The sequence below is a fragment of the Balaenoptera physalus genome (assembly GCF_965194825.1).
Source record: "Balaenoptera physalus genome assembly, chromosome: 7".
Lineage (NCBI taxonomy): Eukaryota > Metazoa > Chordata > Mammalia > Artiodactyla > Balaenopteridae > Balaenoptera > Balaenoptera physalus.
The window spans coordinates 47,404,085-47,429,321 of record NC_138886.1 but is presented as its reverse complement, the minus strand read 5'-3'; the positions used below and the strand labels follow the sequence as shown (position 1 = coordinate 47,429,321).

Sequence of the window (25,237 nt, the reverse complement as noted above, 5' to 3'; positions counted from 1 at the left end):
AAGGACTATGAATAGGGATGTTAATTACATATGAAAGTTAAAAAATGGCTATCAGTGGGAAATTGTTTAAATTATAGAACATACATAGTTAGAATTTTCTCCAACATTCACAAAGAATGAGGTATACAGACTTATAAGGAAGAGTGTGTGTACAGTATTGTTTGATATGTGTGTATACATGCGGGTGCATGCTCACTTAGCAAACACTGTCTGGAAGACACACATTGAACGTTAAAAGTGATCCTGAGGGAGAAGGCAGAGGACTTTTTACTTTTTATTTTTAAACACTCTAAGATTGCTCTGTAAAAGAAATGAGTATTACTACATTTATAATTAAACAATTTTAAGTTAATTAAAATTAATATGAGTGAGGAGAGACCTGATTACAACAATATACCCCCTGGCCTTGGCATTTAATGAAATGTATGAACTGCATGGAGAGTTTAACTATTACAGCAAATAAATTCTTAGGGACTCTGTGCTCAGAGATCTGAATGTGACTAATTTGAAAGGTTAATACTCTGCATAGATCTTGTTTATGCTACATCATAATTTTCATCCTCCTCTACATATATTTCTATATAATTAATAAATTAGCCTTCAATTTGCATGTTAATTTTACTTGCATAGAGGTCAACTGGACCAACCCTCATTTATTTTATAGATTAAAAAAAAGAGAAAAAGATCCACAAATGTGTGGCACTTTTGTAATCCAATGTTTTCACAGGCCTTTTCTGAGGTGTAACTTGTACACAGTGATTTTATACATACAGGTAATCATCAGTGTTCTTGTGAAGATGATAACAGATAAGTCACAGCTTTTATGTGCACCTATAATATCTTGTTGTGAGTGAGGACTGACTTAAGCATTTTTGAGTGGCAGACTCCACATAGGATGCTCTTCTCTCCAGACAGTGATGGCACATGGCTGCTACCTTTCCGAAGAAGAACTGGATGTATTCAGGGAACGAGGAGCGTCCATCTCGCATTGTCCCAATTCTAACTTATCGTAAGTAGGCAATTATTGATTAGTAGATTATGAACGTTTGGGTTGCAAAGTAGCTGCCAAATACCTTTGTTTTCTCAGTCATTCCTCCAGTATCTCTCTTCTGTAGTTATGTTCAATTGGGATGTGAACTACATAGAAGGATACCTACCTATACTGTACTGGGGAGACAGAGAGCACTTAAAAGAGGCTATTTTTTGCAGAGTATGCATTTGAAGAGCATCTCTTAAAATTTCTGAGTTTTCACAAAACAGAACAATAGGAAATAGAGTTCAAAACCAATAGCACTGAGAACTTAGAGCTAAGGACTGAAAGAGTGGGTGTGCCAACCAGGTGTTCCAGAGAGAGTGTACTGACCTCTTATTACTTTGTGTTGTACAAACTACTAGAAATGTGCACATTACCAGAAATGGTGCAATGCTACTAGAAGCCAGCACCCTTCAGTAAATGTCATGCTGCTATATCTGACGAGATGCACTTAGGAGGGGCCTTGTCCTACTGTAATTCACCCAAGCAAAATTTTTATTTATACCTGGTTCTTAACCTTTGAAAGGCTATAGATGCATAAGGGAATCAGATGAAACTTGTGGCCTGTATCTTCAGAAAAAAAAACCCATAGACATAAAAATGCTGCATCTAATTTCAGGGAATTCATAGATTCCATAATGCCAATCCTTGGACGCTAGGCTAAGAATTCATGCTCCATGATTAGATACAGAAAGGATTTCTCATTTCTTGTGTTAGTTGGCCCAGAACAGAGCTAGAGGCAGGTTGGGGTGGATCATTCATATATTCATTCAATAAATTTATTAGCTTCTGCTAGATTTTTTTTTTCTTAACATCTTTATTGGAGTATAATTGCTTTACAATAGTGTGTTAGTTTCTGCTTTATAACAAAGTGAATCAGTTATACATATACATATATCCCCATATCTCTTCCCTCTTGCGTCTCCCTCCCTCCCACCCTCCCTATCCCACCCCTCTAGGTGGTCACAAAGCACCGAGCTGATCTCCCTGTGCTGTGCAGCTGCTTCCCACTAGCTATCTATTTTACATTTGGTAGTGTACATATGTCCACGCCACTCTCTCACCTTGTCCCAGCTTACCCTTCCCCCTCCCCATATCCTCAAGTCCATTCTCTAGTAGGTCTGTGTCTTTATTCCCGTATTGCCCTTAGGTTCTTCAGGACCTTTTTTTTTAACTTCTTAGATTCCATATATACGTGTTAGCATACGGTATTTATTTTTCTCTTTCTGACTTACTTCACTCCGTATGACAGACTCTAGGTCCATCCACCTCACTACAAATAAGTCAATTTTGTTTCTTTTTATGGCTGAGTAGTATTCCATTGTATATATGTGCCACATCTTCTTTATCCATTCATCTGTTGATGGACACTTAGGTTGCTTCCGTGTCCTGGCTATTGTAAAGAGTGCTGCAATGAACATCGTGGTACGTGACTCTTTTTGAATTATGGTTTTCTCAGGGTATATGCCCAGTAGTGGGATTGCTGGGTCATATGGTAGTTCTATTTTTAGTTTTTTAAGGAACCTCCATACTGTTCTCCATAGTGGCCGTATCAGTTTACATTCCCACCAACAGTGCAAGAGGGTTCACTTTTCTCCACACCCTCTCCAGCATTTATTGTTTGTAGATTTTTTGATGATGGCCATTGTGACTGGTGTGAGATGATACCTCATTGTAGTTTGATTTGCATTTCTCTAATGATTAATGATGTTGAGCATTCTTTCATGTGTTTGTTGGCAATTTGTATATCTTCTTTGGAGAAATGTCTATTTAGGTCTTCTGCCCATTTTTGGATTGGGTTGTTTGGTTTTTTTGATATTGAGCTGCATGAGCTGCTTGTAAATTTTGGAGATTAATCTTTTGTCAGTCGCTTCATTTGCAAATATTTTCTCCCATTCTGAGGGTTGTCTTTTCATCTTGTTTATGGTTTCCTTTGCTGTGCAGAAGCTTTTAAGTTTCATTAGGTCCCATTTGTTTCTTTTTGTTTTTATTTTCATTTCTCTAGGAGGTGGGTCAAAAAGGATCTTGCTGTGATTCATGTCATAGAGTGTTCTGCCTATGTTTTCCTCTAAGAGTTCAATAGTGTCTGGCCTTACATTTAGGTCTTTATTTTGAGTTTATTTTTGTGTATGGTGTTAGGGAGTGGTCCAATTTCATTCTTTTACATGTAGCTATCCAGTTTTCCCAGCACCACTTATTGAAGAGGCTGTCTTTTCTCCACATATATTCTTGTCTCCTTTATCAAAGATAAGGTGACCATATGTGCGTGGGTTTATCTCTGGGCTTTCTATCCTGTTCCATTGATCTATATTTCTGTTTTTGTGCCAGTACCATGCAGTCTTGATTACTGTAGCTTTGTGGTATAGTCTGAAGTCAGGGAGCCTAATTCCTCCAGCTCCGTTTTTCTTTCTCAAGATTGCTTTGGCTATTCGGGGTCTTTTGTGTTTCCATACAAACTGTGAGATTTTTTGTTCTAGTTCTGTGAAAAATTTCAGTGGTAGTTTGATAGGGATTGCATTGAATCTGTAGATTGCTTTGGGTACTATAGTCATTTTCACAATGTTGATTCTTCCAATCCAAGAACATGGTAGATCTCTCCATCTATTTGTATCATCTTTAATTCTTTCATCAGTGTCTTATAATTTTCTGCATACAGGTCTTTTGTCTCCTTAGGTAGGTTTATTCCTAGGTATTTTATTCTTTTTGTTGCAATGGTAAATGGGAGTGTTTCCTTAATTTCACTTTCAGATTTTTCATCATTAGTGTATAGGAATGCAAGAGATTTCTGTGCATTAATTTTGTATCCTGCTACTTTACCAAATTCATTGATTAGCTCTAGTAGTTTTCTGGTAGCATCTTTAGGATTCTCTTTGTATAGTATCATGTCATCTGCAAACAGTGACAGCTTTACTTCTTTTCCAATTTGGATTCCTTTTAATTTCTTTTTCTTCTCTGATTGCTGTGGCTAAAACTTCCAAAACTATGTTGAATAATAGTGGTGAGAGTGGGCAGCCTTGTCTTGTTCCTGATCTTAGTGGAAATGATTTCAGTTTTTCACCATTGAGGATGATGTTGGCTGTGGGTTTGCCATATATGGCCTTTATTATGTTGAGGAAAGTTCCCTCTATGCCTACTTTCTGGAGGGTTTTTATCATACATGGGTGTTGAATTTTGTCAGACGCTTTCTCTGCATCTATTGAGATGATCATATGGTTTTTATCCTTCAGTTTGTTAATATGGTGTATCACATTGATTGATTGATTTGCATATATTGAAGAATCCTTGCATTCCTGGGATAAACCCCACTTGATCATGGTGTATGATCCTTTTAATGTGCTGTTGGATTCTGTTTGCCAGTATTTTGTTAAGGATTTTTGCATCTATGTTCATCAGTGATATTGGCCTGTAGTTTTTAGATTTTCATTTTTTGAGTTTTACTTTATATCCTTACTTGTTTTAGAGTTCTTGCAGAAGCAGAATATGATGTGAGGATTTATGTACAAGTAATTTATTTGGGAGGTGATCTCAGGAAGCACCTTTATGGGGTGAGACAGAGAAGGGAAGGAAGACAGTAAAGAGCACGTCACCAAGCTAGTTACCACCATGGGTTCCTGGAATTTAATCCTTCTGGAAAACTCAGGGAGCCAGTGTACAAAGCAGACCTCAAAGACAACCTGCCCAAGGGTAGGGGAGCCAGAGTAATTATACCTAAACTTATCAGTTATTGGTGGAGGGCTGCTGGGTGGGTGCGAAGGGGCATGAAGTCCCTGAAACTTTGGACCTTCCCCAAACAAGTGCAGAGCGGGCTCTACCCAAGTGAAAGAGCCTCCAGGCAAAGAGTAGGAGGTGCCAGCAGTCAGAAGTCTAGGAACTTTGCAAATGAAAAAGTTCTACATCAGTGGCAGTATGGGAAAGGCACGAGAGCCACAGCAATGTATTTCTGGAGTGTTTTGAGAGGTTCCAGAGGCTTTTAGTTTTCAGACATAAAGCGGCCATACATAACAGGGAATCTTGCCTATGTACAGCTTAGTGACCGTAATTATGGTCTAGTGACCAGTTAGGGGAAGGGTTTAACATCCTGTGGGTTTAGTTACACAACATCTAAATTAAAACATGACCCAGTTTTGCAAACTGAGGTTTGAAGTTAAATTTCTTTATGGCTAATATTTTGGTTTGAATGGTCACTGTTATTCTTTCTCCAACCACTTTGAGAGATTTATTGCATGTGCACTGGCAGTTTGAAAATGATAATTATGTGGATTTTCAAGCAGACTACTTTGACCTTTGCATCTTCTCAGACTTCTAAGGATTGCTTTAGTTTTTCTTTGTCTCTTTAGAAAGGCGGCACATCTACTGAGACAGGGTCACGAGCTCCGGAATTCAGTCCAGGAACCATCTCTCCTAGTTACTGCTGTCCTCAGAAGTAGCATTTGAACCACCAGGCCCTGACTTAAAACCTGCACCCCCTCTTCCAGCTATACCCCTCTTTCTGTGATCTTGCAAGTCGCTACTCATTCAGAGCAACAAATGATCCCAGGAAGAGAGGAAAGGCAATGCTTTACAATTTCTACTTCCTAGCATAGAAGGATGGGTTGGTTAAAAAAAAAATTAAAAATAAAATTAAAGACCTATAGTTGATAACACCATATTGTATAACTGAAATTTGCTAAGAGAGTAGAACTTGTATGTTCTCACAAATAAAAAAGGTAAATATGTGAGGTGATAGATGTGTTGGTCAACTCAGCGGGGGGAAATCCTCTCGCAATGTATACATATATCAAATCATCATGTTGTACACTTTAAATATCTTACAATTTTGTCATTTGTATTTTATGCTGAAAAAATACTAAAAATTGCAAAAATTTTTGAACTAGTTGCAAGATTTAATTTCTTCATTTATTTTTCCTTACAAATGATCCCCTGCTCTCCCTTCTAATTCTTGCTGCTTTGTGCCCTCCTGATACTAACCTCTGCTCAATGGTTCACACTCCTTCATGATCCTTTTTTACTCCAGGACTCGATGGTCTGATTTGACTAATGTGTTTGTGTCAGCATTAGAGCTGAGATGGGAATCATAATTTTCAGTGATATCACCATCATTTTTGTTAGTGCCCTTCTCTTGTTGGACCCACGTGGGTCTCCTTATTCTGACTATCTCCTCTCTCTGCAGGCTCAGCAGCGGCCTTCTCAATGTGCCAGAGGTCCTGAAACATGGAGTGAAGATAGGGCTGGGTACAGGTTAGTAGTTTCCCATGAAGAACCATGGCAAAGTGGTTAAGTGCATAACTTTCAAATGTGACTAATTTTCAAGTAAGAGTTCTATGTTTTAAAAGACTTATTTTCTGGTAGTCATATCTAGAGCTAATAAAATAGTGAGGTTGGAAGCAGTAAGAAAGTGTATGCGAAGGGAAAAGTTTTGATGACATTAACCTCTTGAAAGCCATTAACCATGTTTACTATTCAGACACGGGGCTATAAAGGATAAGTCCTTCTCAAGTGTTTTAGAGATTCTTTTTGAAAAGTCCTTGTTTTTTGTTTGTTTGTTTGTTTTGTTTTGTCCTTCCTGCTAAATGTCAATGGTTTGGATTTGTATGTTTTTGGTTTTCAATAACTGTGTCATCACAAATACTGTCTCAAAAGAAAATTATTCAACTTTGCCAGTAGTGAGCACAAATTCAGTCTATGCCATAACGGAGAACTCTAAGATATGTTAAAAAGCATGCTTTGCTTTTAAGCAGTTTTTAACAAAATGAGATTCTAATTCCCACAGGCAGTCTGATGTTTGCTAGGCTGAAGGACAGTCTATGTGGCTGATGAATTAGTGATAGCTCCTTTTTTTTCACAGTACATTTGAATTGTTTTTCTTGAGTGTGTACAGTGCTGCTCACTTTGGAAGTGTCAGTCAGGCCCAAATGTTTAGGCATCCGCTGTGAACATTTTTTTCAAATCACTGTGTGTGAATGAACTAAAAAAAAAATTTTTTTAAATGGCTGTGGGGCACAAGGTCTTATTTTTCATTCTTGATGCGTTTGTCTTCCTGATATGTAAGAGCACCAGAATGTTTGCATATTGACAATAATGGTTTTTATCGTTTTCTTCAATAACTCGTCTCAGTTAATTTTTATATCAAGCAATACTGGTAAGACATACAATAATACAAAATGATTTATCTATAATTGTAAAGAGGTGTGCTAGATTAGAAGCTTTTCTTAATTTTACATGAATCAAAGCAATTAAAGTTCTTAAAATTTTGAATTTAAGCCTTGAATCATTGAGATTGTGTAGTACCTGGATATAGTCTCAGGTATTATGGCAGGAAACCAGTTATTTTTAACTTCACAGAAAAGCTTTAATGAATAAGAAAAAAGGGGCCAAGAGTTTTTGTCAATTAATGGAAAATTTGGTAGAAATGCAAAAACAGATGTACTGCTTTCAAATTTTCTAGGATTTTGGTCTCCATGATTTAAGTTCATCACATGATTTCCAGTTCTTGATTTTGGGTTGTATAGTGATGGTCTAAAGGTAAAGCTATGTCACTTATTAGCTGTAAGACCTTGAGCAAATTACCTTAATTTTCTAAGGCTTCGTTTCCTAATTTCTATAACAAGAACAACAATAATTATAATAATGTCTGTGTTACAACCTTGTTTTGAGGCTTAAATGAAAAAAAAATGTGTGTGAGGTGGTTAGCACATACCCGGTATGTTGCAGTAGTTAATAAAGATAGATAGGCTTAAAAGGGAAAAAGTAACGTTGGTTTCCTGATTAAAGGTTTGATTAAATATGATATATTATCATATCAACTTGGAGAATGTTGTTGTTGCATTTAACATAGTCTCTATTGTAACAGCCATCCTATGCACCAGTATTACCTAAACATGACCTTTATGTATAAACTTGTCCTTCTGCTTTGGACTTCAGTAGATTATTTAACTTATACTGTGGACAGAGAGCAGGTCCAAGAATGGATTATTCACCATGTCTATAAGAAGTAGAGGCAGATCTGGACTTTCTCAAATATTAAATAGGAGAAACCCTCATGAAGCTTCACAAAAATATTGCAAAACAAGAGAAAGCAGTATCAAAAAGAATAAACATACCTCTGAAAAGCGTCTACTTCAGGATCCAGAATAAGAGTTCAGAAAATTGCTATCATCCTTAGAGTACAAGAAGACATGGCAGTATGAAAAGACCATGAGTTCTGATGGAAAAGGAAAATCTGAAAATGAAAGAAGAAAACTGAAAAAGAAAAGAAAAAAAGAATAAGAAGCATGTAGACCCTCATACGCTACTGCAGGGAGATTAAATGGTACAACCAATGTAGAGAACTGTTTGGCAGTTTCTTATAAAGTTAAATATATATCAGTAATTCCATTTTGGGTATTTACCCTAGAGAAATGGACACACATATTTGCACAAATAGTTGTACAAGAATATTTATAATATCTTTATTCATAATAGCCCCAAACTGGAAATAGTCCAAACACCTTCCAACAGGAGGACAGATAGGCAAATGTGGCATATTTATACAATTAAATATTATTCAGCATTCTAAAAACAGAACAAAACATTGAAATATGCAGAATATGGATAAATCTCAAAAATATTTTGTTAAAAATGCTGGAGAGGGTGTGAAGAAAAGGGAATGCTCCTACACTATTGGTGGAAATGTAAATTAGTGCAGCCACTATGGAAAACTGGAGCTTCCTCAACTAAAAACAGAGTTGCCATATAATCCAGCAATCCTACTCCTAGGCATATATTTGGACAAAACGATAATTCAAAAAGATACATGCACCCCTATGTTCACAGCAGCATTATTTACAGTAGCCAAGACATGGAAGCAACCTAAATGTCCGTCAACAGAGGAATGGAAAAAGAAGATGTGGTATAGAAGATTTAGATGCCTAGAGGAGACAAGATGGCAGAATGGAAAGACTTGAGCTCACCTCCTCTCACGAAAACACCAAAATCACAACTGATTGCTGAACAACCATCGACAAAAAGACTTGAACCTACCAAAAAGGATATTCTACATCCAAAGACAAAGAAGCAGCCACAACAAGATGGCAGGACGGGTGCTTTCACCATATAATAAAATCTCATACTTGCCAGGTAGGTGACCTGCAAACTGGAAAATAATTATATCTCAGAGGTTCTCCCACAGGAGTGATAGTTCTGAGCCCCATGTCATGCTCCCCAGCCTGGGGGTCTGGCATCAGAAGGAGGAGCCCCCAGAGCATTTGGCTTTGAAGGCCAGTGGGGCTTGAATGCAGGAGCTCCACAGGACAAGGGGAAACAGACACTCCACTCTTGAGGAAGCACACAAGGTTTCACAGGAACTGGAACCGAGAGCAAAGCAGTGACTCCATAAGAGGCTGGGCCAGACCTATCTTCAAGTCTTGGAGGGTCTTCTGGGGAGGTAGGGGTTGGCTGTGGCTCACTCTGGGGGCAAGGACATTGGTGGCGGATGCCCCAGGGAATACTCATAGGCATTAACTCTCCTGGAGATAGCTGTTTTGGCACTGAGAACTGGCCTCACCCAACAGGTTGCAGGCTTCAGTGCTGGGATGCCTCAGGCCAAACAACAAACAGGGTGGGAACACAGCCCCACCCATCAGCAGACAGGCTGCCTAAAGTCATCCTGAGCCAAAAGCTGCCTATAAACACACCCCTTGACATAGCCCTGCCCACCTGAGGGACAAGACCCAGCTCCACCCACCAGTGGGCAGGCACCAGTTCCTCCCACCAGGAAGCCAGCACAAGCCCCCAGACCAGTCTCACCCACCACAGGGCACACACTAGAACCAAAAAGAATTACAATCCTGCAGCCTGAGGAATGGAGATGGCAAACACAGAAAGTTAGACAAAATGAGACAGCAGAAAGAAGGAACAAGATAAAAACCCAGAAGAACTAAGTGAAGTTGAGATAGGCAATCTATATGAAAAAGAATTCATAGTAATGATAGTAAATGTGATTCAAGATCTTGGAAAAAGAATGGAGGCACAGACTCAGAGGATACAAGAAATGTTTAATAGAGAGCTAGAATCTTTAGAACAAACAGAGATGAACAATAAAATCACTGAAATGAAAAACATACTAGAAGGAATCAATAGCAGAATAAATTAGGCAGAAAAACGAATAAGCAAGCTGGAAGACAGATTGGTGGAAACCACTGCTGCAGAACAAAGAAAGAAGAATGAAAAGAAATGAGGACAGTCAAAAAGACCTCTGGGACAACATTAAACACACCAACATTTGCATTATAGGGGTCCCAGAAGGAGAAGAGAGAGAGAAAAGGCCTGAGAAAATACGTGAAGAGATAATAGTCGAAAATGTCCCTAACATGGGAAGGAAACACTCACTCAAGTACAGGAAGCACAGAGTCCCATACAGGATAAACCCAAGGAGGAACACACCAAGACACATATTAATCAAACTGACAAAAAATAAAGACAAGGAGAAAACATTAAAAGCAACAAGGGAAAAGCAATAAGTAACCTTATGGGAGTTCCCTTGTATGTTGTCCCCTGATTTTTCAGCAAAAACTGTGCAGGCCAGAAGGGAGTGACATGATATATTTAAAGTGATGAAAGGGAAAAACCTATAACCAAGAATACTCTACCTAGCATGGCTCTCATTCAAATTTGACAGAGAAATCAAAAGCTTTACAGACAAGCAAAAGCTAACAGAATTCAGGACCACGAAACCAGCTTTACAGCAAATGCTAAAGGAACTTTTCTAGGCAGAAAAGAAAAGGCCACATTGAGAAACAAGAAAATTACGAAATGGGAAATCTCACCGGTAAAGGCAAACATACAGTAAACATAGGAAATCATCCACACACAAATATATCAAAACCAGCAAACATGAGGAGAGGAGAGTACAAATGCAGGATATTGGAAATGCATTTGAAATTAAGAGACCAACAGCTTAAAACAAACTTACATATGTATACAGACTAATCTATCAAAACCTCATGGTAACTACAAACCAAAACTCTACAATAGATACACACACACACAAAAGAAAAGAGAATTCAAACACAACATTAAAGTTAGACATCAAATCACAAAACAAAAGAGGAAGGGAAGAAAAAAGACCTTCAAAAACAAACCCCAAACAATTAACAATGGCAATAAGAACATACATATCGATAATTACCTTAAATGTAAACGGATTAAATGCTCCAACCAAAAGACATAGACTGGCAGAATAGATACAAAAATAAGATCCATATATATGCTATCTACAAGCAACCCATTTCAGATCTAGGGACACATACAGACTGAAAATGAGGGGATGGAAAAAGGTATCCCATGCAAATGGAAATCAAAAGAAAGCTGGAAGAGCAATACTCAGACAAAATAGACTTTAAAATAAAAACTGTTACAAGAGATAAAGAAGGACACTAAATAATGATAAAGGGATCAATCCAAGAAGATATAACAATTGTAAATATATATGCATCCAACATAGGAGCACCTCAATACATAAGGTAAATGCTAACAGCCATAAAAGGAGAAATTGACAGCAACAGGGTAATAATGGGGGCCTTTAACACCCCACTTTCATCAATGGACAGATAATCCAGAAATAAAATCAATAAGGAAATACAGGCCTTAAATGACACATAAGAGCAGATGGACTTAATTGATATTTATAAAGCATTCCATCCAAAGGCAGCAGAAAAAACACATTCTTCTGAAGTGCACATGCAACATTCTCCAGGATAGAACACATGCTGGGCCACAATGCAAACCTCAGTAAACTTAAGAAAACTGAAATCATACCAAGCATTTTCTCCAACCACAACACTATGAGATTAGAAATCAACTACAAGAAAAAAAATGGAAAAAACACAAACACGTGGAGGCTAAACTATATGTTACTAAACAACCAATGGATCACTGAAGAAATCAAAGAGGAAATCAAAAAATACCTAGAGACAAACGAAAATGAAAACACAACAATCCAAAACCTATGGGACACAGCAAAAGCAGTTCTAAGAGGAAAGTTTATAGCAATACAGTCTTATCTCAGGAAACAAGAAAAATCTCAAATAAACAATCCAAACTTATACCTAAAGAACCGAGAGAAAGAAAAACAAACAAAATCCAAAGTTAGTAGAAGGAAAGAAGTCATAAAGATCAGAGCAGAAATAAATGAAAGAGAAATGAAAAAAAGAAAAGATCAGTGAACCTAAAAGCTGGTTCCTTGGGGAAAATAAACAAAAGTGATAAACCTTTAGCCAGACTCATCAAGAAAAAAAGGGAGAGGGCTCAAATCAATAAAATTAGAAATGAAAAAGGTGAAGTTACAGTTGACACTGCAGAAATACAAAGGATCATAAGAGATTACTACAAGCAACTATATGCCAATGAAATGGAAACCCAGAAGAAATGGACTAATTCTTAGAAAGGTACAATCTTCCAAGACTGAACCAGAAAGAAATAGAATATATGAAGAGACCAATCACAAGTACTGAAATTGAAACTGTGATGAAAAAGCTTCCAACAAACAGAAGTCCAGGACTAGATGGCTTCCAGGCGAATTCTGTCAAACATTTAGAGAAAAGTTAATAACTATCCTTTTGCAGAGGAAGGAACACTCCCAAACTCATTCTAGGAAGCCACCATCACCCTGATACAAAAACCAGCCAACGATACCATGAGAAAAGTGAATTACAGGCCAATATCACTGATGAACATAGACTCAAAAATCCTCAACCAAATACTAGCAAACTAAAGGATGATACACCATGATCAACTAGGATTTATCCCAGGGGTGCAAGGACTTTTCAATATCCACAGATCAATCACTGTGATACACCCCATTAACACTGAAGAATAAAAACCATATGATCATCTCAATAGATGCGGAAAAAGCTTTTGACCAAATTCAACACCCATCTATGATAAGAACTCTCCAGAAAGTGGGCATAGAGGGAACCTACCTCAACATAATAAAGGCCATATATGATAAACCCACAGCTAACATCATACTCAATGGGGAAAAGCTGAAACCATTTCCTCTATGATCAGGAACAAGACAAGGATGTCTGCAATCACCACTTTTATTCAACATAGTTTTAGAAGTCCTAGCCATGGCAATCAGAGAAGAAGAAGAACAAAAGGTATCCAAATTGGAAAAGAAAACTGTCATTGTTTGCATATGACATGATACTATACATAGTAAATCCTAAAGATGCCACAGAAAAGTACTAGAGCTCATCAATGAATTCAGTAAGGTTGCAGGATACAAAATTAATACACAGAAATCTGTTGCATTTCTATACACTAACAACGAAAGATCAGAAAGAGAAATTATGGAAACAATCCCATTTACCATTGCATAAGAAAGAATAAAATACCTAGGAATAAACATACCTAAGGAGGTAAAAGACCTGTATTCTGAAAGCTATAAGATGCTGATGAAAGAAATAAAAGATAACACAAACAGACAGAAAGATATTCCATGTTCTTGTATTGGAAGAATCAATATTGTCAAAATGACTGTACTACCCAAGGCAATCTACAGATTCAATGCAATCCCTATTAAATTACCAATAACATTTTTCACAGAAATAGAACAAAAAATTTTTAAATTTGTGTGGAAACACAAAAGACAACAGAGCCAAAGCAAACCTGAGAAAGAAAAACGGAGCTGGAGGAATCAGGCTCCCTGACTTCAGACTATACTACAAAGCTACAGTAATCAAAACAGTATGGTACTGGCACAAAAACAGAAATATAGATCAATGGAACAGGATAGAAAGCCCAGAAATAAACCCATGCACCTATGGTAAATTAGTCTACTACAAAGGAGGCAAGAATATAGAATGGAGAAAAGACAGTCTCCTCAATAAGTGTTGCTGGGAAAACTGGACAGCTACACATAAAAGAATCAAATTAGAACATTCTCTAACTCCATACACAAAAATAAACTCAAAATGGATTAAAGACCTCAATGTAAGACCAGATACTATAAAATTCTTAGAGGAAAAACACAGGCAGAACACTCTTTGACATAAATTGCAGCAAGATCTTTTTGGATCCACCTCCTAGAGTAACGAAAATAAAACAAAAATAAACAAATGGGACCTAATGAAACTTAAAAAGCTTTTGCACAGCAAAGGAAACCATAAACAAAATGAAAAGACAACCCATAGAATGGGAGAAAAATATTTGCAAATGAATCTCCAAAATAAACAAACAGCTCATGCAGCTCAATATCAAAAAAAACCCCACAACCCAATCAAAAAATGGGCAGGGGCTTCCCTGGTGGCCCAGTGGTTAAAGAATCCGCCTGCCAATGCAGGGTACACGGGTTCGAGCCCTGGTCCGGGAAGATCCCACATGCCACAGAGCAACTAAGCCCATGGGCCACAACTACTGAGCCTGTGCTCTAGAGCCTGCAAGCTACAACTACTGAGCCCACGTGCTACAACTACTGAAGCCCACACGCCTAGAGCCCGTGCTCCACAACAAGAGAAGCCACCACGATGAGAAACCCGCGCACCACAATGAAGAGTAGCCCACGCGCAGCAACAAAGACCCAACGCAGCCAAAAAAAAAAAAAAAAAAAAAGGGCAGATGATCTAAATAGACATTTCTCCAGAGAAAACATACAGAGGGAATTCCCTGGCAGTCCAGTGGTTAGGACTGAGCGCTTTCACTGCCATGGCCCAGGTTCAATCCCTGGTCAGGGAACCTGCAAGCTGCATGGTACAGCTAAAAAAAAAAAAAAAAGAAGACATACAGAAGACCAAAAAGCACATGAAAAGATGCTCAACATCACTAGTTATTAGGGAAATTCAAATCAAAACTACAATGAGGTATCACTTTACATCAGTCAGAATGGCCATCATCAAAAAGTCTACAAACAATAAATGCTGCAGAGGGTGTGGAGAAAAGGGAACCCTCTTATACTGTTGGTGGGAATGTAAACTAGTACAACCATTGTGGAGAAGAGTATGGAGGATCCTTAAAAAACTAAAAATAGAACTACCATATGATCCAGGGATCCTACTCCTGGGCATATATCCACAGAATAACATACTTTGAAAAGATACATGCACCCCAATGTTCATTGTAGCACTATATACAATAGCAAAGACTTGGAAGCAACCTAAATGTCCAATGACAGAGGAATGGATAAAGAAGATGTGGTATATATATATATATACAAGGAAATGTCATTCAGCCATTAAAACGAGTGAAATACTGCCATTGGCAGCAACATGGATGGACCTAGAGATTATCACACTAAGTGAAGTAAGTCAGACAGAGAAAACTATCATATGATATCATTTATACGTGGAATCTAAAAAATGATACAAATGAACTTATTTACAAAACAGAAATATACCCACAGACATAGAAACCAAACTTATGGTTACCAAAGGGGATAGGGGGAGGAAGAAGTTAGGAATTTGGGATTAACAGATACACATTACTATATATAAAATAAACAAGGATCTACTGTATAGCACAGGGAACTATATTCAACATCTTGTAATAATATATTCAATATCTTCTAATAACCTCCAATGGAAAAGAATCTGAAAAAGAATTTTTTATATATATATATAACATTTTAATAAAGTTTTTTATATATAATTTATCACTTTGCTTTATACCTGAAACATATAAATCAACTATACTTCAATAAAAAAAAATCCTTAAGCATTCCCTCCCATTAGCAACAGTGTCAAGTCTAAATTCCTTAGGGAAGTAAAGATATCAGGCACCACCTGGTCCCTCCTGTCCTTCCCACTCATCTCTTCCTGTATCTACAGAACAGAAACGGACTCACAGACATAGAGAACAGACTTATGGTTGCCAAGGGGGAGGAAGTTTGGGGGAGGGATGGATTGAGAGTTTGGGATTAGCAGATGCAAACTATTATATATAGGATGAATAAACAACAAGGTCCTACTGTATAGCACAGGGGACTATGTTCAATATCCTGTGATAAACCATAATGTAAAAGAATATGAAAAAGAATATATATATAATATAGTGTGTATATATATATATATATATATATATATATATATATAACTAAATTACTTTGCTCTACAGTGGAAACTAACACAACAAATGTAAATCAACTATACTTCAATAAAATAAATTTTAAAAAGGGGTCCAATCAAGACGGCAGAGCAGAAGGACGTGGAGCTCACCTCTTCCCACAAATACAGCAAACAATTCTCACAGAATACCTACTGAACGCTGGCAGAAGACCTCAGATAACAGAAAACTATCTGAGAAATTTCTCCACCTTAACTGGGTAGGATGAAAGAAGAAGGAAAAAAAGGAAGCGGGCTGGGACCTGTGCCCCAGGGAGGGAGGTGAAAAAGAGGAAAGGTTCCTGCACCCCAGGAAGCCCTCTCTCTGGTGGGGAGATCAGTCCTCTCTCTGGTGGGGGACAGAAAGCAAGCTTCAGAGGCTTGGAGGAAAGCACAGCATTCGGTTTCTGGCTGGCAGAACAGAGAGAGAGCTTCCCAGAAGGTCTGTGCCACTGCCCTGCACTCCCCAGCCTGAGACATGTGTCTGCTGTTGCAGGTGGGGGCTGGGTGCTGAAACTTGAGCTTTAGAGGACAGACCTAGGGAGAGACCTGGGGTTGGCTGTGGGGACACAGCCTGAAGGGGCTGGAGTATGGTACGGCCGCAACCTGGGATGTACATAGAGAAGCCCAGGCCCACCATAGAAGTGAAGCACCATTAAGGGGGGCATGAAGGGAGTGGCAGGGCCCACCATAGCAGCCTTTTTCTCCGTGCTCGCTCAGGCGGCACAGCACCGCCTCTGTGAGCTCTGGGAGCACGCAAGCCAGTGGGTTGCCCACACACAGAGGTGGGGCTGAAATCAGAGCTGAGCCCCAGGGGTTGCACAACTTGGGAAGCAGGACTGAAATCTCTCCCTGTGGCTGCACAATACATGGATTTATGCCACTGCCACTGGCTTTGTAAACTCAGTGCCTGGGGGTCATCAGAGTGGATGGCGGGTTCTCCCATGGCTGGGACAGGTCTGGCCTTAGCAGCTGTGGGCTTTGTGGGCGTGTTCATGTGGAGGCTGGGCCAGGCCAGGGTCTGGGCTGTCTCCGCAGCTTCCATGGTGAGCCCAGGTGTGAGACTGCTGCAGTCCTGGTATCTGACTTCAGTGGATCTGCGCCTACAGATCTCTGCTGGTGGCTTTGTGATAACAATGCCTGAGGGACACCAGGGCCAATTGCTGGCATTCCCACGGTGGAGGCAGAGCCAAGGGCAGTGCTAACCTCAGTGTACTTTGTGAGCCTGTACAATGGGTGACAGGTGACACACCAAAGTGCACTCCTAGGTGGACAGCTTCGGTGAAGGAATACTCAGTGGCTCCTCTCCCAGTGGGAGTGCTCCAACCCTGCTTACCTCACACCACAGCTCAGAAATGGATAAGGGGCTTCTACTCCAACAACTAGGGAGAAGACCCTGCCCCCACAAGGCTGTGACAACCACAGAGCAAAGAGGAGGCCCCACTCAACATCCAGTACCAGCTCTGATCACCACAACACCAGTCACACCCCCCATCAAGACGATAATGGCCAGCACACACTGAGGAAAGAGGCATCAGGCATCCATATTAAAAATAGGACTTGTACCAAAAATATTAAACCTACACAGGCTAATTAGGGATGCTCCCACATAAAAATAGCCCTCCAAGACCACAGTAGATAATTGTTTCTCCTAAACTCAGAGTAAGATAAACATAAGAAAAATGAAGAAGCAGAGGAACCACTCCCAGTTAAAAGATCAAGAGAATTTCCCTGAAAGAACAATTAACCAGACCTCTCCAGCTTAACAGACACTGAATTCAAAAAGGAGAAAATCAAAATCCTGAAGGAATTTAAAAAGGCTATCAATAGAAAGGCAGATTACTGTAAAAGGGAAGTAGAAACTATAAAGAGGAGCCAAGAAAAATAAGAAAACTCATTTGTTGAGATGAAAGCTGAGCCAAAGGCAATGAATAGCAGATTGAATAATGCAGAAAAACGAGTAAGTGATCTGGAAGACAGAATAATGGAAATCATTCAAACAGAACAGCAGACAGAAAGCCAAATGAAAGCAATATAAGAGACCTATGGAATAATATAAAGCATGTCAATCTATGCATAATAGGGATTCCAGAAGAAGAAGAAAGAGAAAAGGGGATCGAAAGTGTATTTGAATAAATTATGGCTAAAAACTTCCCAAACCTAAAGAAGGAAACAGATATGCAGGTACAAGAAGCACAGGGCGTCCCCAACAAGATGAACTCAGACTACACCAAGACATAATTAAAATGGCAAAAGTTAAAGAGGGGGATTCTAAAGGCAGCAAGAGAAAAACAAAGAGTTAATTACAAAGCAACCCCCATAAGGCTATCAGCTGATTTCTCGACAGAAATGTTGCAGGCCAGAAGGGAGTGGCAAGATATATTCAAAGTCCTAAAAGGGAAAAATCTGCAAACTGGGTTACTCTACCCAGCAAGATTATCATTTAGAATAGAAGGAGAGACAAAGAATTTCTCAAGACAAGCAAAAGCTAAAAAAAACCCCACAGCAACACTAAACCTATCCTAAAAGAAATATTGAAGGTCTTCTCTAAATAGAAAAGAAGCAAGAATCTATAGGAAAGAGAAAATCACAACTGGAAATAAGTCACTTAAATAAGCCAGTATACAGATTAAAAAAAATCAAAAAATGTTTGTGAAAGTGATGATAACCACAATGAACAGTAAAAAGATAAACATGAAGATGTAAAAGAGGACATCAAAATCATAAAATGTGGAGTAGGAGAGTAAGAAAATGTAGATTCTTTTTTTTTTTAGAATGTGTTTGATCCTATATGACTATCAGTCTAAAGCAAGTATATATAGGAAGGGGTTAACATACTTGAACAACGTGGTAACAACAAATAAAAAACATACAATAGATTCACAAAAACCAAAAAAAACAGAACACAAGTGTAATATAAAAGGAAATCATCAAACCATAAAAGGAAAAACAAAAAAAATAAAAACAAAAGGGACAAAGAAGATATACAAACTCAACTGGAAAACAAGGTTTAAAATAGCAATAAATATCTATCAATAATTATGTTAAATGTCAATGGGTTAAATGCTCCAATCAAAAGACACAGAGTGGCAGATTAGATGAAAAAAAAAGTGCCTACAATATGCTGCTTACAAGAGACCCACTTTAGGGCAAAGAACACACATAGATAGAAAGTGAAGGAATGGAAAAAGATATTTCATCTTTTGGGAACTGCAATACTAATATCATACAAAATAGACTTTAAAACAAAGGCCATAAAGAAAAAGAAGGACACTATATAATGATAAAAGGATCAATATAAGAAGAGGATATTACACTCATCAACATACATGCACCCCACATAGGAGCACCCAACTACATAAAACAAATAGTAACAGACATAAAGGGAGAAACTGATGGGAATCCAATAATAGTATGAGACTTTAACACCCTACTCACATCAATGGACAGATCTTCTAGACAGAAAATGAATAAGGCACATTGAGATCCTAAATGATACAACAGAATAGACTTAATATCTTCAGGACATTACATCCAAAAAAAAAAAAAAAACCACACAATACATATTCTTTTCAAGTGCACATGGAACATTCTCTAGGATTTACCACATACTAGGACACAAAACAAGCCTCAATAAATTTGAGTGTAGAAATTATTTCAGGCATCTTTTCTGACCACAATGACATGAAACTAGGAATCAACCAGAGGAAAGAAATGAGAATAAAACGATTACATGGAGACTAAACAACATGCTACTAAAAAACCAGTGGGTCAACAATGAATACAAAGAGGAAATTTAAAAATACCTTGAGGCAAATGACAATGAAAACATAACCATATAAAATCTATGGGATGCTGCAAAAGCAGTTATTAGAGGGTAGTTCATAGCAATACAGACCTTCCTCAGAAAAATCTCAAATAAATAACCTAACTTACCACCTAAAAGAACTAGAAAAAGAAGAACAAAAGCTAAAGTCAGCAGAAGGAAGGAAATAATAAAGATCAGAGAGGAAATAAATAAAATAGAGATTAAAACTTAGAAAAAAATATCAATAAAACCAAGAGCTGGTTCTTCAAAAGGGTAAATAAAATTGACAAACCTCTAGCCAGGCTCACCAAGAAGAAAAGGGAACCCAAATAAAATAAGAAATGAAAAAGGAGAAGTAACATCCAATACCACAGAAATACAAAAAACCATAAGAGAATACTATGAATAATAATATGCCAACAAATTCAACAACCTAGAAGAATGGACTTGTTTCTAGAAACATACAGCCCACCAAAACGGAATAAAGAAGAAATAGATAATTTGAACAGACCGATCACTAGAAGTGAAATAGATTCTGTAATTTAAAAAAACTCCCTATAATACAAAAGTCCAGGACCAGATGGCTTCACAGGCGAAATATACCAAACTACAAAGAACTTATACCAATCCTTCTCAAACTCTTCCAAAAGATTGAAGAGGAGGGAACACTCTCAAAGACATTCTATGAAGCCACCATCACCCTGATAGCAAAACCAGACAAAGACACCACCAAAAAAGAAAATTACAGGCCAATATCTTTGATGAATATAGACGCAAAAATTCTCAGCAAAATATTAGCAAACCAAATCCAACAACACATAAAAGATATCATACACCACGACCAAGTTGTATTTATCTCAGGGTCACAAGGATGGTTCAACATACGCAAATCAATCAAAGTGATACACCACATCTACAAAAGTAAAGACAAAAATCACATGATGATCTCAATACATGCAGAAAAAGCATTTGATAAAATTCAACATCCATTCATGATAAAAACTCTTACCAAAGTGGGTAGAGAAGGAACATATCTCAACATAATAAAAGCTATTTATGACAAACCCACAGCCAATATAATACTCAATGGTGAAACGCTGAAAGCTTTCCCACTAAAATCTGGAACAAGACAGGATGCCCACTCTCACCATTTCTATTCAACATAGTATTGGAAGTCCTAGCCACAGCAGTCAGACAAGAAAAAGAAGTAAAAGGTATCCAAATTGTAAGGGAAGAGGTAAAATTGTCATTACATGCAGATGACAAGATATTATATATAGAAAACCCTAAAGACTCCACACAAACACTAATAGAACTGATAAATTCAGCAAGGTAGCAGGATACAAGATTAACTTAAAGAAATCAGTTTCATTTCTTCATACTCAAAATAAGAGAAAGGGAATGTAAAAAAACAATCCCTTTTAAAATTCCATCAAAAAAATAAAATACTTAGGAATAAACCTGACCAAGAAGGTGAAAGACTTACATGCTGAGAATGATAAAACATTAATAAAGGAAATTGAAGATGATTCAAAGAAATGGAAAGATATCCCATGCTCTTGGATTGGAAGAATTAATATTGTTAAAATGGCCATACTACCCAAAGCAATCTACAGATTTAATGTGATCCCTATCAAATTACCCATGACATTTTTCACATAACTAAAACAAATAATCCTAAAATTTATATGGAACCATAAAAGACCCAGAATTGCCAAAGCAATTCTGAGGAAGAAGAACAAAAGAGGAGGCATAACCCTCCCAGACTTCAGACAATACTACAAAGTTACAGTAATCAAAACAGCATGGTATTGGCACAAAAACAGACATATATGTATCAATGGAACAGAAAAGAGAGCACAGAAATAAACCCACACACCTGCAGTCAATTAATCTTTGACAGAGGGGGCAAGAATATACAATGGAACAAATACAGTCTCTTCACCAAGTAGTATTGGGAAAGTTGGACAGCCACATGTAACCCAATGAAGTTAGAACACACCCTTACACCATACACAAAATTAAACTCAAAATGGCTTAAAGACTTAAATATAAGACATGAGAACATAGGCAAAACATTCTCTGACATAAGTTGTACCAATGTTTTCTTAGGTCAGTCAATAGAAATAGAAAACAAATATTAATAGAAATAAAAACAAGGCCAATAAAAATAAAAGCAAGGCAATAGAAATAAAAGCAAAATAAAAATAAAAGCAAAAATAAATAAATAGGAGCTAATCAAACTCACAAGCTTTTCTACAGCAATGGAAACCATCAACACAATGAAAAGACAACCTATGGACTGGGAGAAAACATTTGCAAATGATGCTACCAACAAGGGCTTAACTTCCAAAATATATAAACAGCTCATACAACTCAACAACACACACACAAAAACAAACAACCCAATCAAAAAATGGGCAGAAGACCTTAATAGACATTTCTCCAAAGAAGACATACAGATGACCAACAGGCACATGAAAAGATACTCAACATCACTAATTATTAGAGAAATGCAAATCAAAACTACAATGAGGTACCACCTCACACCAGTTAGAATGGGCGTCATCAGAAAATCTACAAACAACAAATGCTGGAGAGGGTGTGGAGAAAAGGGGACCCTCCTTCACTATTGGTAGGGATGTAAAGTGCAGCCACTATGGAGAAGAGTATGGAGGTTTCTCAAAAAACTAAAAATAGAGTTGCCATATGATCCAGCAGTCCCATTCCTGGGCATATATCCAGGTAAAACTACAATTCGACAAGATACATGCACCCCTATGTTCATAGCAGTACTGTTTACAATAGCTAAGACATGGAAGCAACCTAAAAGTCCATTGACAGATGAATGGATAAAGAAGATGTGGTACATATATACAATGGAATACAATTCAGCCATAAAAGAGACTGAAATAATGCCATTTGGCATTACCTAGAGATTATCATACCAAGTGAAGTAAGTCAGAAGGAGAAAGACAAATACCATATGATATCACTTACGTGTGGAATCTAAAATATGATACAAATGAACCTATCTACAAAACAGAAACAGACTCACAGACATAGAGAACAGACTTGTGGTTGCTGAGGAGGGTGGGAGGGAGAGGGATGGACTGGGAGTTTGGGGTTAGTAGATGCAAACTATTACATTTAGAATGGATAAACAACAAGGTTGTAGTGTATAGCACAGGGAACTCTATTCAATATCCTGTGATAAACCATAATAGAAAAGAATATGAAAAACAATGTATATATGTATGTAAACTGAATTACTTTGCTGTATAGCAGAAATTAACACAACATTGTAAATCAGCTATACTTCAATAACATAATTTTTTAAATTAATTAATTTAAAATTAATTTTGTTAAGTGAAAAAAGCCAGGCACAAAAGAGCACACAACTGTATGGTCTGTTCCCTAGGTATGAAATCCAGGGATCAACAGAGCTAACCTACATTGACAGAAATCAGAAAGTGGTTGCCAAGGCTTGGGGGTGGGTGTGGGGAGGGGAATTGACTGGAAAGGGCCATAAGGGACCTTGCTGGAGTGATGGAAATGTTTAATATCTTGTTTTCTTGAAAGGTAGTTAAATGCCTATATACGATTGTTAACATCCATCAAACTGAACACAAGTTCTGTGCATTTTATGATATCTTAATTATCCTTCAGTTAAAAAACAAGAAACAAGCCATATAGAAAGCTATGAGATGTAGAATTATTGTTGCAGAAAATTAAATCAGTGGTGTGGAGAACAAAGTTGACCAAAGATCAAAGCGGGTGTTTGAGCATGATCCACATGGAGGGCAGAGAGCACAGCACCAGCACACGAGATTTTCCTGACCAAGATTCCAGAGCTAATGGAACAGAAGCAATAATAAGAGCTATGAAGGATAAATCTTTTCTGAAGTTAAGAAAGAACCAAGTATCATATTGCAAGAACTTACCCTGTTCTAGGCTAAACCATAATTGAACTCATTATGGCAAAATATTTGAATTATAAAGAAAAAGAAAAAAAGTTCTAAAACACTGAGGCAGGGGGAAAAGTCAGTTATCAATAAAACAAAAACCAATTTGGTTGCAGTTGTTTTTGTTGGCCCACAAAATATCAAGAACAGGAGTTTGGAGACGAAGTGGTTGTTATTCAAGAATATTATACTGGACCACATTCTCCCTCATGTGTGAAGGCAACAAAATTCTCAGATGTACAAAGGTTTGGAAAATATTCTCCCCATGAACCCTTGGAAGAAATTAGTTGAAAATCTTTATCATTCAATGAGTGATGAGGCAAAATGAAGGGTCATGGTATAGAGGAGTAATGGTACAACAGAATGTCAGGGAAAGCTAAAATCATTTAAAACAGGAATAAGAAAAAAAATTGTAAATGAGTTTAAAAAATGATAGTAAAACTCAATGTATTTCAAGAGAGAATACACACAATGTTAAAAGTAATATCCTTTTTAAAAAACTATCAGACTATGAGTCTTAAACTGCTCTAAAAACAAAGTCTTAATAAACAACAACAAAACATTTAAATAAATCAAAATGGCAACATAAATCAAGAAGGTGTTTCCCTCTGGGCAGAGGTTCCTGGGACCTGAATATATGATGCTTTTTTAAAAAATTGTTTTATTGGAGTATAGTTGATTTATAATGTTGTGCTGGTTTCAGGTGTACAGCAAAGTGAATCAGTTATACATATATCCACTTTTTCAGATTCTTTTCCCATGTAGGCTATTAGAGCATTGAGTAGAGTTCCCTTTGCTATACAGTAGGTCCTTATTAGTTATCTATTTTATATATAGTAGTGTGTATGTATGATGCTATTTTTGAAACTGCATGTCAGGTCCTTCCGTTTTGGTATTTTCCTTGTATCATTTGAACGTCTTCAATATTTTATCATAAAATTTTAAAATAATATACGGGCTGCAAGAAGAACCTTCCAAGTACTAAAAATTATTCTACTTCCTGATTTTCTTAACAGAAACTGAGAAGTTGTAGTTTATGTGTAAGGTTGAGAGGATGAAGATATATTTGGCAAGTGGGAGCAAAATTATAAGTGTATAAAATTCTTTGTCTCAGAAAAAAAAAGACATAACAAATTACCAAAAAACCAGTAACCTGAAAAAAAAAATGGAACAAGTTTATATCAACAAGACCTACAAATTCATCAAAACAACATATATGGAGCCAGGATTCCACTTTCTAGGGACGAATTCCTATCCTTCTAACTTACTTCAGTTAATCCCAAAGCAACATTCTTTGATGAACTTGTAGACTCCAATCCAATGTTTACATGCTTTTTCACAATCCATTATTCCCTTC

General features: G+C 37.4%; 1 protein-coding gene and 1 long non-coding RNA gene across 4 annotated transcripts in view; one reads left to right on the top strand and one right to left on the bottom strand.

Moving 5' to 3' along the window:
• The window catches only part of GDA (guanine deaminase), a 137,013-nt gene that overhangs the window by 86,779 nt on the left and 24,997 nt on the right, over positions 1 to 25,237 (top strand). Inside the window, exons 9-10 of the mRNA XM_082471050.1 lie at positions 912 to 1,009; positions 6,204 to 6,271. Coding sequence (XP_082327176.1) covers positions 912 to 1,009; positions 6,204 to 6,271 — 166 coding nt within the window. The remainder of the gene's footprint in view (positions 1 to 911; positions 1,010 to 6,203; positions 6,272 to 25,237) is intronic.
• Positions 1,011 to 25,237, bottom strand: part of LOC309664987 — a 121,725-nt gene continuing 97,498 nt past the window's right edge. For 2 of the 3 annotated variants that reach the window (XR_014266122.1, XR_014266123.1), the window contains exon 3: positions 5,848 to 8,272. This is a non-coding gene — a long non-coding RNA (uncharacterized lncRNA). Of the gene's footprint in view, positions 4,570 to 5,847; positions 8,273 to 25,237 lie in introns of those variants that run through there. The other variant, XR_014266121.1, reaches the window with a different exon arrangement.